General features: G+C 40.4%; 1 protein-coding gene across 1 annotated transcript in view; it reads right to left on the minus strand.

The window, feature by feature from the left end:
• Positions 1-18,525, minus strand: part of LOC132825578 (transmembrane protein 94-like) — a 156,054-nt gene that overhangs the window by 132,137 nt on the left and 5,392 nt on the right. Inside the window, 7 exon segments of the mRNA XM_060840958.1 lie at positions 6,643-6,729; positions 10,884-10,986; positions 11,833-11,978; positions 13,427-13,623; positions 13,712-13,857; positions 15,257-15,384; positions 16,899-17,003. Coding sequence (XP_060696941.1) covers positions 6,643-6,729; positions 10,884-10,986; positions 11,833-11,978; positions 13,427-13,623; positions 13,712-13,857; positions 15,257-15,384; positions 16,899-17,003 — 912 coding nt within the window.

The following is an 18,525-nucleotide window of genomic DNA, read 5'->3' on the forward strand; positions in this document are numbered from 1 at the left end:
AGGTTATGGGTCTCCCAGACATGAAAGGAGAGAAATACATAAGTCCAGAGCTAAAACAGGGGAATCTGTGAGGGAGGTTTGACATGTTTGGCATGACGAATGGGAGAAGAAGTTGACTAAACAGTCTTAATCTTTGTAAGAAAGAGGCAATGTGTATACATATTATTTCACTGTCAGTTCAGTGCTTCTTACATAATTATAAATACAAAGATATTTGCTGTGGTGCCAATAATCGAACAGGTAAAATAGTTACAATTTCAGTTCTACTCCATTTTGAAACATCACCCATTATTCAAACTTGACTCACTGTCAGGAATCGTTTTTCACAAAACCTGAAATGAGGTTAAATGATCAAACTGTTGTACAAAGAGATTATAACTGAAATCTGAAGATGTTTCAATGATTATCAGTCAGAATTAAGGATAATTCATAAATTCAGGAAGGAATTCAAGGGAATTTTCTTTGTCCACAGAGTGTGTAGAAAGTAAAACTTATTAACAAATGGAGCGATTGAGGGAAAACTGGACAAACACATAAGGGAAAAAAGGAATAGAAAGATCTGAAGATAGGATGACACAGTAAAGAGTGAAAGGAGGTCCATCAGGAACACAAATACCCAGAGAGAGAGAAACTGGACTATGTTGCATTCTGTATCTCTTAATATAGTATTGATCCTAAAATGTAGCAGAGCTTAGTTAAACATGTAGTATGCTGTATTTGTCAAATCTAATGCTGCAGACAAGCAAGCGAGAAACTTAAGGTGATGTAACAATGTGCAGTATGCAAAATATGTGATTTGGATCTCAAACTGGGTCACAAAGTGAGTTCCACTGTGCGATCAAAGAGAAAAAGAAGCATGGAGGGAGGTTCTGCCAAGATAATAATGCTGAGAGGTCTGTCATGCAATCTTCTTTGACACAATTGCTGGTAAGGAAAGGAGATTTTGTATTGATATAGCAGCTTTCATAATCATAGTAAAGCACTTTAAAATCATGAAGAGTCATTGCTGGCTCAATGTAGCAGTTAATTTGCCCTCAGCAAGGTGTGTATTTAAAACAGAGAGAGCTAAGTTCTTGAGTATCAAGGGGATCAAGGGTTACAGAAGTAGATTCACTAGTGACTTTTCAAAAAGAAAACAGCTGCAGGACTCTTGGCAAAGAGCTGTTGATTGTGACTAAATGGACAGCTCTGAAAGAGACATGATTGACCTATCGGCCTCACATTACGCTTATACTTATCACCAGTTCAACAAGGACAATGGGATTGAGAAACTTATCAGCCATGATTGAATGGCAGAGCAGATTTGATGGGCTGAAGGACCTAATTTCTGCTCCTATGTCTTATGGTCTTATGGTCCCCCAAACAACAATATGGTTGTTCTTGTTATATTATTTGTTGAAAGGGATTTGTTGGCCGGGTGACCAGGAAGAACTCCCATGATCTTCTTTGAAAATTGTCATTTGAGAGATGGTTTAATGTCGCATCTGATAGAACCACAGCCTAGTGTTCTTTACACTTCAGTAAGGGCCTGGAACAACCAGAAGAGGAGATGGAGAAAGAAAAACTCCAGGAATAAGGCAATGTAGTAGCGGTGCTGAAAATGTGTTGCTGAAAAAGCGCAGCAGGTCAGGCAGCATCCAGAGAACAGGAGGTTCAACGTTTCGGGCATAACCCCTTCTTCAGCAACGGCTTATGCCCGAAACGTCGAATCTCCTGTTTCCTGGATGCTACCTGACCTGCTGCGCTTTTTCAGCAACACATTTTCAGCTCTGATCTCCAGCATCTGCAGACCTCACTTTCTCAATGTAGTAGCGGTGTAAATGTTGATTCCATTGCCCGCCAGGATGACATGGTGGATGCAGGGATGGTATGTGTGTGCAAGGAGCAGCCATGTTACTATCTTGTTGGCCCTAAGGATTCTCTGTGCTTTCACAAATCCAACCTAGATTGGGATTTTCAGAAGCTACTCCAAATCCACACCAAATCCACTTATTTCCCAAATTCCCACTTTTTGATTGATTGATTTATTGTCACATGTACTGAAGTACAGTGAAAAGCTTTGTTTATGTGCAGTATAGGCAGATCAAAGTAAATAGGGATATACAGATCAAAGGCTGTGAAAAATCTTAGACAGAGGCAAACAGGTTATGTTGCAGAGGGCATGCACTAGGCGAGATCAACATTAGCAAGATCAGCATTATTTGAGGTTAGAGAGTCCAATCATCGGTCTAATAACCACTGGAAAGAAGCTGCCGCTGAACCTGCAGGTGCGTGTGTTCAAGTTTCTGTATCTCCTGCCTGACAGAAGAATTGTAGAAGAGCATCACTGGGGAGTGATGGGTCTTTGATGATCCTGCAGCAACGAGCCATGTAAATGGAGTCAATAGATGGGAGGTTGGCTTCTGTGAATGTCTGGGCTGTGCACACAAGCTTCTGTAATTTTTTCACAATTCTGGGCATTTCAATTCTTTACCAGGCCATTGTGCATCCGGACAGTATGCTTTCAATGGTGCATCTGTGGAAGTTGGTGAGGGTCTTTATGGACATGGAGTTGAAAAATGTGGCGCTGAATAAACACAGCAGGCCAGGTAGCATCTGAGAAGTGGGACAATTGATATTTCGGGCATAAGCCTTTCTTTATGGACATGCCAAATTTCCTGAGTCACCTGAGGAAGACGAGGCATTATTGTGCCTTCTTAACTGTTGCACCTATGTGGGAAATCCAGGACAGCTTGTCGATTACTGTTATTCATAGTTATTTGACACTCTCCACACTCGCAACTTCAGTTCCGTTGATGTAGATGGAGACGTGTGTGCCCCTTTCTGTTTGAAGTTAATGATCAGCTCTTTAGTTTTGCTGACATTGCAGGAGCACGTCAATTATTTGGAGTCCCCTTCCCAATCTACATCCTTAGTGATTCCCACTCTGAAATCCATGTCCTTGATGAACCTTTGTCCCACATCCACCTTTACTGAACCCACTATGTGAGTCAATCTTAATTCTAACTTATCAGAGTGCTAAACCTCAACACCCACACTCCATTTATCATGTACACTCCCACATTTGCTAGGAACTGAGCTGATCACTATGAAACTAATTTACAGTCTAATCAGACAAAAAGGTCAGTATGCTAAACTGTCATTATCAAGTTATGTCATTATTTGCATGTCAGTGTTACTTAGAGAATATATAATGAAGGCTGGTGTGTGAGAAAATAAGATCCCATTTTAAAAACTCAGGGATTTTAAGATTGGAATCTAATTGTAATATTGGAACAATGGAATAAGATTTATTCTATACATGACCTATGTTGAAATTAGGTGCAAAAATTAACTTTTTTGATACTGTCAAGAACAAATTACATTTTTATAGCCATCTGTACTGCAGTAAATTTATCAAAGTATTTCGCAAAGGCTAATAAACCGTTTGACACATAAGGAGGAATCTGAACATATGTGTGGTCTTTAAATGAAGAGAGAGAGGTAGAGGTGCAGAGAGGTTTAGGAAGGATAGTCCAGTGGGTAAGACATATGCACTGTAACCAACTGGAGAATAATTCAAATCAGAGATGCAAAAGAGAGTGAATTTGGAGGAACATAGGTTTCTCAAAAGGTTGCAGGCTGGAGGAATTTATATGGAAAGTTGATTCCTTCCAGGAATTTTAAGTGAAAACTGAAGATTTTATAGTTAAAATTAAGGTAAAAGTCAGCATCATCGCACTCTCATTAGAGGGAGAGAAAGAGAGAGACAAACTGGTGGTGAGCATAACCTAAGGATCACTACATATCAGGTGTGGGGCAAAGCTGAAAAGACACATGCTACATGGCAAACCTCAGCCTGTCCAGGAATTGAACCCACACTGTGCCAAACTTCAGTATTGTGAGCGGTGTGGTGGCAGTGGGCGGTACGGTGGCACAGTGGTTAGCACTGCTGCCTCACAGCGCCAGAGACCCGGGTTCAATTCCCGCCTCAGGCGACTGACTGTGTGGAGTTTGCACGTTCTCCCTGTGTCTGCGTGGGTTTCTTCCGGGTGCTCCGGTTTCCTCCCACAGTCCAAAGATGTCCGGGTCAGGTGAATTGGCCATGCTAAATTGCCTGTAGTGTTAGGTAAGGGGTAAATGTAGGGGTATGGGTGAGTTGCGGGTCAGTGTGGACTTGTTGGGCCAAAGGACCTGTTTCCACACTGTAATTAATCTACTGTAGGCCAAATATCCACGCAACAGAGCTTGTACGACTAGCCAAGAGGAAAAGGGAAGCTTACATAAGGTCTAGGCAGCTAAGAACAGAACAGGCCCTGGAGGAATATCGGAAGAGTAGAACAAGTCTTAAACAAGGAATCAAGCGGGCTAAAGGGGGTCATGAAATAGCTTTAGCAAGCAGAATTAAGGAAAATCCCAAAGCGTTTTATTCTTATATAAGAAGCAAGTGGGTAACTAGAGAAAGGATTGGTCTACTAAAAGATCAAGAAGGAACCTGAGAGAATGGGTGAGATTCTGAATGTTTACTTTGTGTTCAGTGAGGAGAGGAACATGATAAATCTTGAGATTAGAGATAGAAGTTTGATTAGTCTGGATCACGTTGGCATATGTAGGGAAGATGGGTTGAGTATGCTAGAGGTTATTAAGGCAGACAAATCCCCAGGACCGGATGGGATCTATCCCAGATTGCTGAGGGAGGCGAGAGAGGAAATAGTTGGGGCCCTGACAGATATCTTTGTGGCATCCTTAAATACAGGTGAGGTGCCAGAGGACTGGAGGATTGCTCATGTTGTCCCCCTGTACAAGAAGAGTAGTAGGGATATTCCGGGTAACTACAGACCAGTGAGCCTGACTTCGGTGGTGGGGAATTTGCTGGAGAGGATACTGAGAGATAGGATCTATTTATATCTAGAAAAGAATGAGCTTATCAGTGATAGGCAACATGGTTTTATGTGGGGGAGATCATGCCTTACCAACTTAATAAAGTTCTTCAAGGAAGTGACCAAGTTGTTAGATGAAGGAAGGGCTGTTGATGTCATATACATGGAATTTAGTAAGGCATTTGCTAAGGTTCCCCATTGTAGACTAATGGAGAAAGTGAAGTCACATAGTGTGCAGGGTGTTCTAGCTAGGTGGATAAAGAAATGGTAGAGCAACAAGAGACAGCGAGTAGTAGTTGAAGGGAGTTTCTCGAAATGGAGAAAGGTGACCAGTGGTGTTCCACAGGGGTCAGTATTGGGGCCACTGTTGTTTGTAATACATATAAATGATCTAGAAGAGGGCACTGTTGGTATGATCAGCAAGTTTACAGATATCACAAAGATTGGTAGAATAGCAGAAAGCATAAGGGACTGTCAGAGAATACAGGAGGAGTTAGATAGGCTGGAGAGTTGGGCGGAAAAGTGGCAGATGGCTTTCAATCCAGATAAATGTGAGGTGATGCATTTAGGCAAGTCTAATTCTAGAGCGAATTATACAATGAATGGAAGAGCCTTGGGAAAAGTTGATGGGCAGAGAGATCTGGGAGTGCAGGTCCATTGTACCCTGAAGGTTGCTGCACAGGGGGATACAGTGGTCAAGAAGGTATTTGGTTTGCTTGCCTTCATTGGATGGGGTATTGAGTATAAGAGCTGGTACGTCATGTTAAAATTGTACAAGACATTGATTCGGCCGCATTTAGAATATTGTGTACAGTTCTGGTCGCCACATTACCAAAAGGATGTGGACGCTTTGGAGAGGGGGCAGAGAAGGTTTATGAGGATGTTGCCTGGTATGGAAGGCGCTAGCTATGAAGAGAGGTTGAGTAGATTAGGTTTATTTTCACTAGAAAAAAGGAGATTGAGGGAGGACCTGATTGAGGTTTACAAAATTGTGAAGGGTATAGACTGGGTGGATAGAGACAAGCTTTTTCCCAGAGTGAAGGATTCAATAACCAGAGGTCATGCTTTCAAATTGAGAGGTGAAAAGTTTAAGGGGAATACACGCAGCAAGTACTTCACACAGAGGGTGGTGGGCATTTGGAACGCATTGCCAGCAGAGGTGGTAGAGGCAGGCACGGTAGATTCATTTAAGCTGCATCTGGACAGATGTATGAGTAGGTGGGGAGCAGAGGGATACAAATGTGTAGGAATTGACCGACAGGTTTGGACAGTACTTTTGGTTCGGCTCAGGCTTGAAGGGCCAAAGGGTCTGTTCCTGGGCTGTAAATTTTCTTGGTTCTTTGTTCTAACCAACTCCACATACTATCTTATTAGCCACTGTCTGTAAAAAAGTACAGGGTGTGAAGATGCCAGTGTTAGACTGTGGTGGACATAGTCAGAAGTCACATGACACCAGGTTTTAGTCCAACAGGTTCATTTGAAATCACAAGCTTTGGAGTGTTGTTCCTTAGTCAGGGGAAGTGGAAGGGAACACCTATATGCTCTGTGCCTGTGGTAACAGGAGGGTAATAGGAGAATGAGGGTTGGTGCGAGTTGGGATATTGGCAACAAATTGTAGTTGTACTTAAATTTAGGAAAGTTTGAAGAGTCAATCTAAAGGTAACAAAGGCATGGATGAGCTTTTCAGCACTAGATAAACTGGAGAGGAGCAAAGTCAGGTGATGTTACCCAGAATTCAGGCAATTAAAAAAAATGTAAATGAGATACATGGTACTTATGTTACCTGGAGTTGTAGAAGGGTAACTTGCCATGAACCTATCCCTGGAGTACCAATTACAAACCGTAGACCATTGATAATCAGTAACACCACCTGGCAAGAAAAATATAGAGCAAATAAGCACCACTCAGAACTCCAAATGCTAAACTCAGAACTAAAAATGCTTGGGCATTTTTCAATTAAATTGGTGAGTAAGCCTGGTTACCATAGAAAGCAAACTTGAGATAATTGGCAAAAGAACCAACAGGAACACGCGAACAATTTTCTTTCCTATAGTAAATTGGTGCTGCACTACCTGAAAGGGTGGTGGAAGCAGATTCACTTATGACTTTCAAAAAGAATATAGCTGCAGGACTCTTGGTAAAGAGCTGTTGATTGTGACTTAATGGACAGGCCTGCCAAAATACTGCGTTATTGGCCAAACTTTACGCTTATGCTCACCACCAGCTCAAAAATACTTGTTGCATTTGAGCATGTGAAATAAGAACAGAGGTTGGCCACTCAGTCCCTTGAGCCTGCTCTGCCATTTAATAAGACCCTGGCTAAACTGTTTGGGTTTCGAATTCCATGTTCTCATCGACCTCTGATAACCTTTGGTTCTCTAGCCTAACAAGAATCTATGCCCACCTTAAAGATATTCAATGATCCCACAGTGTTGCAGGTGGTATATTGCCATGGATAGAGGTTTAGCCCATAAGCAGGAAACAGCAAATGGGGATTAGGGATTCTTTTTCAGGTTGGTGGCCTACAACCAGTGTTGGGTCCTTAACTATTGGAGGAAGGAAGTGAATGTACTATCACCAAATTTGCAGACAACACAAAAATAAACGGAAGTAAATAAATAAAAATAGAAGTTGTAAGAGGAGTACAGTTTTAAAAAGAGCCCTTGTTAGGTTAATTAAATGGCCAAAAGGTTGGGAAATGACATATAATGTGGGAAGTTGTTCACTTTGAAAGGGAGTAGAAAAGAACAGAACATTATTTAAATGGAGAAAAACTGCAAGAAACTGCAGTACAAAGAGACTTGGAAGTGTTTGTGCATAAAAGACATGCAGCAGGTAATCAGGAAGGCTAATGGAATGTTGGCCCTTATTTCAAAAGTGTTGGAGTATAAGTGTACAAAGTCATACTGCAACTGTGCAGGGTGGTGATGAGACCGCATCTGGAGCATTGTGAGCAGTTTGGGCCCCCTTATTTAAGGAAAGATATTACATTGGTGGCAGTTCATTAGGATGATCCCTGGTACGGAAGGATTAGTCTTATGACAAAAGTCTAAATGAGTTAGGACTCTACTCATCAGAGTTTAGAAGAAAGAGAAAATTAAAGAATGATTGCACTGAAACATAGGATTCTTAAGGGGCCTGTTGGGTAAGTGCTGAGTGGATGTGCCCCCTCAGGGGAGGATCTAGACCATATCAATTACAAGTATGTTAATTGTCATTCCTGATGAAGGGCTTTTGCCCGAAACGTCGAATTTCCTGTTCCTTGGATGCTGCCTGACTTGCTGCGCTTTAACCAGCAACACATTTTCAGCATTGTTATATATATATATATACAGTCATTGCTGTAATGTAAGTAATATGGCAGCTAATTTGCTTACAGCAAGCTTTAAGAAACAGTAAAATGATGATTGCCAGATAATGTTTCTATTTTATAACAAAAACAGAAATTTGCTGGAAAGGCTCAGCAGGTCTGGCAGCACCAGAGTTAATATGTCGGGTTCAGTGACTCTTCCTCAAAATCTCAGATTTATTTTATAATGTTGTGTGACAAATATTGACGTTGAGATATTTGAGAAAATGTCTGTGATTTTCTGTGAAATTGTATTGTGGAATCCACTTCACTTGAAAAGAAAGCTCATGGCCTTGATGTAAAATGTCATCTGAAAGACAGTAACTCTGATACAGATTATATTTCCTTAAACTGAAACTCTCAGGTCTGGCACCCTCTGTAGACCAGTGCTAGCAATGGCTCCAGTTTTCCCTATAGTGACATCGAGTGGTTCTGCAGTGATCTTTGTCCATGTTATGTTTGTTACACTTTATCCAGTTTGCACACTCAAAATCCTGTTTTACGGCTTTTGGCATGCCTGCCTTCATTGCACAGACCATTGAGTAAAAGAATGGAGACATCATGTTACTGTTGTACATGTTGTTGGTGAGATCACTTTTCAGCACTATATATAATTCTGGTTGCCCTGCTACAGGATGGATTTTATTAAATTGGAGAGGGTGCAGAAAAAAATTACAAATGTGTTGCTAGGAATGGAGGGTTTGTGTTATAAGGAGAGTTTGGATAGGCTGGGACCTTATGAGAGGTTGAGGGATGACGTTATAGAGATTTATAAAATCAAGAAGGGAATGGATAATACTCCATCTCCTGGAGTAGGGAGACTCTGAAATGCTGACCAGATACCCTAAACTGTTGCAAATGTAATTCAACATTTAAAAATATTTGGACAGGTCTATGAATAGGAAAGGTTTAGAGGGATTTGGTTCAAATGCAGGCAAGCGGGATTAGTTTAAAAACTGGAAGAACTGTGGATGCTGTAAATCAGAAACAAAAACTGAAATTGCTGGAATTAGTTAAGTTTGGGAACTTTGGTCAATATGAATGAGTTGGACGAAGGATCTGTTTCTATGACTCAAGATCAAAACTTCGGATCACTTATGGACATATTAAACTTTTAGTTCCAATGTGTTTTTAAAAAGAGGACTGCTACAGCCAAGCAATAACTCTGGATATAAATAAAGTGATTGTCTAGAGGGAAGGTGTGTGTGTGTGTGTGTGTGTGTTGGGGGAGCGGGAGAGAACTTGGATTGTTGCATCTGTAGGTGTCAACGAAGCCTCAAAGGGAGAAATGTACTACAAGCTGCATTGTATATTGTATCCACCTGCGAACATCTTAGATTAAACGTGATGTTTAAATAAAGGACAGCAGCCCATGTGAAAGACCTGTTTATATTTTCCCCTTTCAAGAATACAGACCTAAAAGTGAATTTCAACTCTAGTGTGTTAGTGGCCTGTGCCCTATTTTGTGGATAGTTATATTATAAAGATTAGAGAATAGCATTTCAACATTCCAAAACTGCAGTTAAAGAAAGGGAATCTCACTTTTGAGTGCTAACAATCAGCCGCTGTTGAAAGGAATGAGGGCAAAAGAATTTCAATAAATCTAAAAGCCGAGAATCTCAAAACTGAATTTTTAACAATCAACATTAATGCTACCAGTAATATCTGCAGCAAAGGCCTCAATCTTCTACTAACGTCTCATTGTGAATGGCTCAGTCTTACCTGTATTTGTTAAAAATAACTTTTGTTTGTTAGGGCTCACTTCTCATTCCTAATCCATTTCTACATGTTGCATTTTTATATCTTCTTGTATTTCGTAACTAATAGATGTTTGGAACTCTCCTCCAGTCAATGCTAGATCAGTTGTTAGTTTTAAATCTGAGATAGATAGATGTGTATTCAGCAAAAATATTAACGGATATGGATTTAGATCACACATCAGCCATGTTCGCATTGAATGGCAGAACAGGATCATAGGGCTGAATGCTTCTATGTTTCTATATCCTACATTGAATAAACTCAATATTTTTGTTAATCCAAGAAGGCCTGGTTAAATTGGCTTCTTTTAAAAATTCATTTGGTTTGGAAGAATGGTATCAGCAGGTAAGGGAATAATCTTGTGACCAACCAAGGGGATGGGTGAATAAAGAAGGGGGAGCCAATTGATTCACCTCAGCTGGAAGTTTTCCAATTTGGGTATCATATCTGGAATCTTAACAACTTAAGGAACCTCGTCTGTGGTCTGGTTATAGCAATGTCCAGTTTTTAAATGTGGTTAATAGGAAATCATGGTGGGTTCTTCACTCAGTTGTGGAATAAAGTATTTGTGCATTGAGCATATTCAATATTTCTGATAGTTTAACAGGTGTCATCAGGACTTCAGTCACTGACTATGATGCTAAAGTGAACAATTTGCAATTGGTTTGCTATAGTTTGGACTCTAATATGTGACCTGATCTGCGAGGGCCCAGTCCCAGTGTTGCCAGTTTAGGGAGGTACATCTTTTAGTTGCACATGTCCTCAGTGCTACACTGTAGTGTCAGCCTGGAATATGTTCTCAGATGTTGGGGGGATAGGACCACGGGAAAAGTTGCATCGCTGGAAATTCAATCTTAAAATCCTGAAATGGAGTTCATTACAATCAAAACTATGATCTCCCTATAGATCAGTCATACCAAAACCATTGGAGCAATGTACTTCTGGAGAAGCCTTTGAGCAGTGAAGCGTTCGTTATTCAGTACAGTCACAGGTCTTTGTTGTCCCAATTCAAGGCACTGCCTATGAAACAAAGAAAAGTAATGTTTTAAGTTGTAGACAGACCAGGCATTCAGATGATCACATTTTAATAACATTTTATTGTTGTACTTCATAAAATGTGTTGTGAAAGAAATAAACATTGCAAAATAAATGTTAAAAAAAAGGAATGTCTGCTGACACCAGCAATCTGATTATAAATTCTGATTGCATAAGTTCACCTCTTATATACAGTCAGATTCATAGAGATGTCCAGCATGGAAATAGCTACTTTGTTTAACATTTTCTTCACTTCATCTCAAACACTTTTTCATTTTATTTCATTTTTAAGGGTTTGTTTGTTTTATATAATTTTGTATTGCAATTTATTTCAGAACTTTCCCCACGACAGGCATGCTCCTGGGTGCTGGTAAATGCAGCCTGAAAAACACATTAGCACAAAGCGGATACTTGGACATTGACGCTACAAAATGACCAAAGTACAGTCAGAAGGATTCAGACATTCAAGGATCTTAGAGAGAACAAAGACCAGAGGAGGTGTTGAGAGATAATCAGTGTGCATTGTGCGCAATTCCACTGTCTGAATTTTCTTTGTAATAAATCACCCTGCCAACCTAACCTTAATTACAGGTATCAACCAACAACATTTTTCCTGATATTCTCCTTTATTTAAACAATATTACACTCCAAACTGAATGCAAATGTTGACCTTAGTAACAAACCATAATGGCATTGCAAGAGGTGGAGCAGGTTTTAAGGATTAAAAGAGTAAGAGGTCTGAGATTGGGAGAAGGGCTGCCCTCATCATTCAACCATTATAGCTATTGTTTTTTTGAGTAGATAAAGAACAGAATGTGCCTTTGTACTTACTGGATATTCTCAACCATAGGTGTTTTAGTTACTTTGAAAGAATGAGGTTTCAGAAGGGTGTGTGATCTTTTGTTCTGAACTGGCGATGGCGGAGAGGAGAACTGGCAAAAGATATCGTCCCTATCTAAGATCACATGGTCTTCATCCTAAATGGAAGTAGAGAATCATGATTTATTGTTCTTTAAAAGTAGAATGCACATCAGCAAGCAGATAGCTCTGATTTTGCTAAAGTTCTGCAAATGCTCTGAATGGGTGGGAGTGCACAGTTTTTGATTATTTTGCTCACTGATGGCTAATGGAAAATTCATTCAAATGTCAAATACTGAAACTTTATGCCCTAACTCTGCCCTCTCCTTGATCCAAGGAGTGCACAATCAATCTCAGCTGGTTTAAGAAGAGAGTTTGGGAAAAGAAAGGGAATAACAAACAGATTTGGAAGATTTGTGCCTGCATACCATGTGCCAGCTAGCTCTTGGTAAACAGAGATATGGAAAACTGAATGTAATCATTCAGGTGTCTTCCTTCCCCTTTCACAATGTTACACAATTGTGTGTATACTTTTAGTAGTTATTTCCTTTGTATCAGCTCAGTTAATTGAATTGAATTAGTTTTATTGTCACATGTACACAAATAAGTACAGTGAAAGGTTTTTACATCACTATTTACAGCACCATCTTAGGTATAAAGGTATAGCTTCCTCAGTTATAAGATTTTAGAAAACAGAGAAATAAGAAGTGCAGTGTTGTAGAAGTAGAAGTTCAGAACAACGGTCCTCCAACCCAGACCACGCTGACACCTAGTTTCCAGCCCACACTGAGTCTTGGTTCGACACTGCACTGGGCTTCACCTGAAGTTTTGTGAGACTAGAAGATCACCCAGGAATCCTCTCAGGACACCACACTGAGGCCATGCTATGGTGAAATAGCCCCATGTACCGCTGGAAGACTGGGAGCCACCACACAATGCTGGGGTGCCATCACACCATGCTGGGAGGCCAGCATGTCATGCTGAGGTGGGGGCGGGGACACCACGCCACACCAATGGGGGCCACCACACCACGCTGGGACACCACCATACTACACCGGGGGGGTGTCACACTATGCCAAGGGGGGAGGAGCCACCACACCATGCCGAGGAGTGGGAGACGCCACCACACCACACTGAGAGGTCATTACGCCACGCTGGGGTGGGGGATGGGTCTGCCATGGTTTGCAATGCATAGTGATACCACAGCATGGGTGCATTTCCTGCAGCAGCTGAGATTACTGTGTAGGACTGTCTTTCTCATCTTCCCCCCTCACCCAAGGTGTGGTGATCCTCACATGAAACCACCGCCAGTACTCTCTCTCTCACACTGTCACTCTCACTCTCACTCTCACTCTCTCTCTCACGCTCTCTCTCACGCTCTCTCTCACGCTCTCTCTCTCTCACTCTAATGAGAGAGCAACCCAATAGCCTTGTTTCGACTCTGGCACCTTTACCTTTACATTTAGGGGTGGATGTGTCCCTTACTTAACAAATCATGATTTTTTTAAATGTCAAAACTGTATAAAGTCTAAATAAGTAAACAATTCAATATTGTAGGAATACTTACCTCAATTCCTCTAAGAGATGTTGGTGCTTTCTGGCCTGGTCTCAGGGCTACAATATCTCCCTCTACAAGCAAACTAGTAGGCAGATTTACCAATTGCCCATCTCTGTAGGTCCATTGGAGACATATGGAATCCAAAGGAGGATTATACAGTTCGTAACAAAAATCATTCATTCCAAATTCTGGAGTCCTAATTAAAACTTCAAGTGGACTTGTATTAGTACAATAAAACAAACAGTATTAAAATATCTATTTGTCAATTGTTTGGACTACCATCACAACATGAACGCTTTTTACCATTTATTCTTTGCAGAATAGCCTGGACCCTCTGTGGGATCTCTTGAGATTTTAGCCACTGCTGTAATCCAATTGCACTCAGATTTACCACAAGGAAGATAAACAGTACAGATTCATTAATGAGTCTGATATCCTGACTGAGAAGAAAGGAGGAAGAGTTAGACTTCATAAAGTGTTCCATTGTTAGCAGGTCTAAGTGATGAATTGTAGACACTAAGTTGATTAAAAACTTACAACTTGTGAAGACTTGATAACATCACCAAACAGACTGAGACAAACGTATATCACGGTTTTAAAACTTCTTTTATGTTGTTACAAGGTGAAAGGTAATTAATTGTTGGAAACAAAAAGGCCTGGCAAAATTGTGCCTTAAAATTCTTTTGTCTTCCCAACCATGCTTCAGCGAGGAGATGAAGGAAAGTTGGGCTGAGGGGAATGCAGAAAATCAATAGAATCCCTGATATTTTGTAAATTAAAAAGCATCAGTCAGCAAAATCACTGCTATTGGCATTCAGAATGGGGAAATAAATTATAAAAACAAATACATCACAGCATAATAAGCCTTTTATCTCTATAGCACCTTTCATAACTTCAAGATATTCCAAACAGTTAGCAGCCAGCGAAATAATTTTGAAACAGTATGCTAGAGAAAACATTACTACCAAATTTGCACAAAGAAAAATGTGACGATTATTGGATAATCTATTTTCAGCTTTTGTTGAAGGAATAAATATTGATTAAGTCATATAGGGAGAACTCCACTGCTCCACAGGATGTTTTCCATCCAATTGAAAGAATATGCTCTAACAGCGTATTCAAAAGACAGCTCTTGAGGCCGGGAGGGCAGCAGTGCCTTCAGCAATATGCTAGGGAGAGACAGCCTGGATACTGGACTGAACTTTCTGAAACAGGACATGGACCCACTGTCTTCTGGTTCAGAGAGAAATGGACAATGCACTGAGCCCTAGCTGTATCAACATTACCCAACCAAGTATCTGACTGCTGGCTCAAGATAGGATCAGGTTCAGCTGGCGTGGATAAAAGCTTAGTGTCTTTTCTCACATGAAAAATAATCACTTAATGTCAGCTGCAGGTGAAACTAAACACTGGTCTAATTTTTGCAACAAAAGATTTCTGATTTTATTTCCAGGAGATTCTGCATATTGCTTACTTCGAAAGGCTTTTTTTGCATGCCACTTCAAAATCTCATGCTGTATCAGAAAGTGCTGACAAGATAACACCTTCAACACCACAATCTCTTAATGCCGGGGTCTTCTATATATGAGCTGCAGACAATATGCTGAAAACGCCCACAAATGTTAAAGACTCAGCTTTGAAAAGCTGATGCAAATGTTCCAATAACCTACATGAGTCTTTGGAAAGTGATTCACTAGTTACTTGTTCAGGAACTGGCTATTACGATTAAACTGAATCATACAGGAATCAGAATTACATTATTTTTTGTTGATTGAAAGATGTGATGTGCTCAAATGGATAATTTTATTGTTGTGTGGGGAATAGCTCAGTTTTCCTTACCTCTTAGGTGACTGAATATGATGGCAACCAGCTAGGGCAATGGTTGTCAAGAGCAACAGCAATGCTCCTGGCCAACGGAAGCTTGACCAGCGATTTGAGTGGTGTAAAAAGCTACTTCTCCAGATTGTCTAATGGAGTACACAAAAATAAAAGTGAAGTAAGCAAAAAAAGCACAATGTCATTCGTAAGCAGGGCCTGTTCTAAATTTACCCTCTTGTTCCAAATTCCTGATTGCCAGAGGACATAGTTTCACTATTTCTATCCCATTGAATCTCTTAAACATTTACATTTTAAAAAATCAAGAGATCACTCCTCAAAGTTCTAAATTCAAAGAAATTCAAAGCAAGTTTTTATACTCTGGCATCAAAGTGTTTCCCTTGAAGGCGTGGAAGGGTTTTACTGATTCTGCACTGTTTCCTCTTTAAACCTAACATTAATCTTCTGGTGTTACATGTCTAACTTTGAGCAAGACTCTGTGCAACAAACTATTGCCACTCATCTTTATATTCCAATCCCTATGAGCTAAAGAACAACCTTCCATTAATCTTTCAGATTACTGTTCTTTGTGTGCAGTCACTTTTGAGCTACATGCATGTAGTCCATGTGGTCTTTTCCCCAGCTCTGAGCCTCTTACTGTTCAGCACACATTCCAATTCCTCTTCCCTAAATCCAAAGTGGTTTATCTCACACCTTTCCACATAAAACTCTGTGCACCTTCTGTCTGAAGTGGCCAACATGTTTCTGAAGTACAATGACTTGAGTACAATACAAATGGGACTCTGTTGGTTTATTGGTATTTTTGAAGTTTGTATACAATTACCGATATTGTGACCTTTAAGATTTGGAATTATTGTAGTGGTTCTGTTCGCCGAGCTGGAAGTTTTTGTTGCAAACGTTTCGTCCCCTGGCTAGGAGACATCATCAGTGCTGTGGAGCCTCCTGCGAAGCGCTTCTTTGATGTTTCTTCCGGCATTTATAGTGGTCTATATTATAGTGCCGGAAGAAACATCAAAGAAGCGCTTCGCAGGAGGCTTCACAGCACTGATGATGTCTCCTAGCCAGGGGACGAAACGTTTGCAACAAAAACTTCCAGCTCGGCGAACAGAACCACTACAACAAGCACCCGAGCTACAAATCTTCGCACAAACTTTGAAGATTTGGAATTAAATTCACTCCAGCAGCTACATGGGCTTAGTGTTCCATGCCTTCCATGTCATGGGCTTGCTTTGGATAAATGTTACTCTCTGACAGTCTAAGAATATGATATGGTTTTCAGCATTCATTGCCATTCTGCCAGTGTTTCTATTTGTTGAAATGTTGTTATCTTTTCCATCTTCTTCACATTGATGGAGATTTATTTCCCCTCAACAACTTTACTTGAAACTTATTTAAGTGATTTCTCTTCATCAGTATACAAACAAATTCAATAATTTTCTATCTCATTCTCTTCAGGAATTCACTTAAAATATATTCAACCTCGCAGACTCAAATTCCTCATAAGGTCTTTTATATTATTTTTCACCTCTCTGCTGAGACCATTCATGTTTTACACCAGACCATTGTGAGCTCTTTGCAATGGACTGCCATTCTAGCTACTTTGCTATTTTTCATACAGATTGATTAACAAGCAATGCCTAAATACCTTCCATGTTCTTTCCTTTTGGTGTTTTTTATGCTCTGATAGAAGTGCAGACAATTGGTCATATAATATAGCCAATGCCTTAGTGTTGGACAGCCCTTGGTGTTCCTGTGAATTGGATGTAAAATTAGTAATTATTACAAGGAGCAAGCATTTCAGATGGCCACGTTACATTTATTTATGAACTTCAAACTTGTCCAAGAGCTCTAAATTGGTTGGGGTTGATGGTTGGTCACAAGGGAAAAGACCATTATTACCATTGGCACAATGACATAAATATGCTAGAAGCAGTTTAACTTTATCCTGTTAAAGAGATGTGTTCCATAACAAGACTTGCATGTATGTTCTTACAAAGGGAAGCATCCCAGAAATCACAACCAAAAGGTTGTATTGAAGTTAAAACCATTGCCTTTCTTGTTTTGTTAAAGAATAAGTCTGTTATTTTAAGAAAGGTAAAGAAATTATTTGGGGACTCATCTTTTATCCAAATTATTGTGGATGATTTCTGTGAACCGACACTCTTCAGGAATTCACGTAAAATATAGACAACCTCACAGACTCAAATTCTCAAAAGGCATCCTACTGTGCAAAGGCCATAGCTCAGAGAGCTAACTCTTAAAATCTATTCTCCATGCTTGCTTCTGTTAATCAATAAACACCAAATAATCTGTTCTCCCTCACAAGCAGCTCAATGAGATAGCAGTCTGTGCTCTATGGGCTGTTCTATAGGAGCAGCAAAAGAAATATCAACCCCAGCCGGAAAACCATGAGCTTTGAGAAACACTCTCTTTTGGCTGCCTGATACTTTCTATTCTTTCAGTGCAAAAGGTTGTGTCTGACCAAGGGAAAGCCCACAGTCTAAATCTTTCAGCCATAGTAAGCTGAGGAACTGGAAACTTTGACTAATCCATCAGGTTGTATGAGTGAACCAGAATATCATTGCCCCAAGACAATTTCATTGCTGTTGTTGTTCCATGATCTTATTGAATGGCGGAACATGCTCAACAAGCCAGATGGCTCCTATTTCTTATGTTCTTATGTTCGTAAAATACATTCCAGTTCACTCAGTTATCTGATATGAGCAGAATCGAGCTGCTCCTCTGTTACTGGTTAAGTGTGCACTCATAGCAGGGGTGCAGCCAGATTTCTATTCTCCAAGACGGAGGTTGTTTCTCTTAAAGGAATGCTGCATTAAAGCTGCTAATGCTGCTTAAACCATTTCTAAGAGTACAATGCAGGGCAGAGAAATGGATCCAGGGTTAGTTATGTGGCACAGGAGGCTATAGTGTTGGAGATTCACAGGAGGAAAGGTGCCAAGATTTCCTGGAGAATTGGGAGATCCTTGAGGAGCATCCTTCGAATGAATTGGGATGCGGTGGTCTAGGAGGTCAATCTCTAAGTTCTGTACCCAAGTACCAGGCAGCAGTACCATAAGGAGTTTAATGACCTCACAGGGATGGTCACAGTCAGTGAATACATCTTCATGTGGCAGCTTCTACCTACCACAGAACAAAAATCTCACAATGCTCAATGCATCACACCTCCATTGCTCAAGTAGCAACAGTGGAAGGGAGGCAATGGCCTAGAGGTGTTATAGCTGGTATTACCCAAAGACCCAGGTAGTATTCTG

This window comes from Hemiscyllium ocellatum, chromosome 20, assembly GCF_020745735.1.
Source record: "Hemiscyllium ocellatum isolate sHemOce1 chromosome 20, sHemOce1.pat.X.cur, whole genome shotgun sequence".
Lineage (NCBI taxonomy): Eukaryota > Metazoa > Chordata > Chondrichthyes > Orectolobiformes > Hemiscylliidae > Hemiscyllium > Hemiscyllium ocellatum.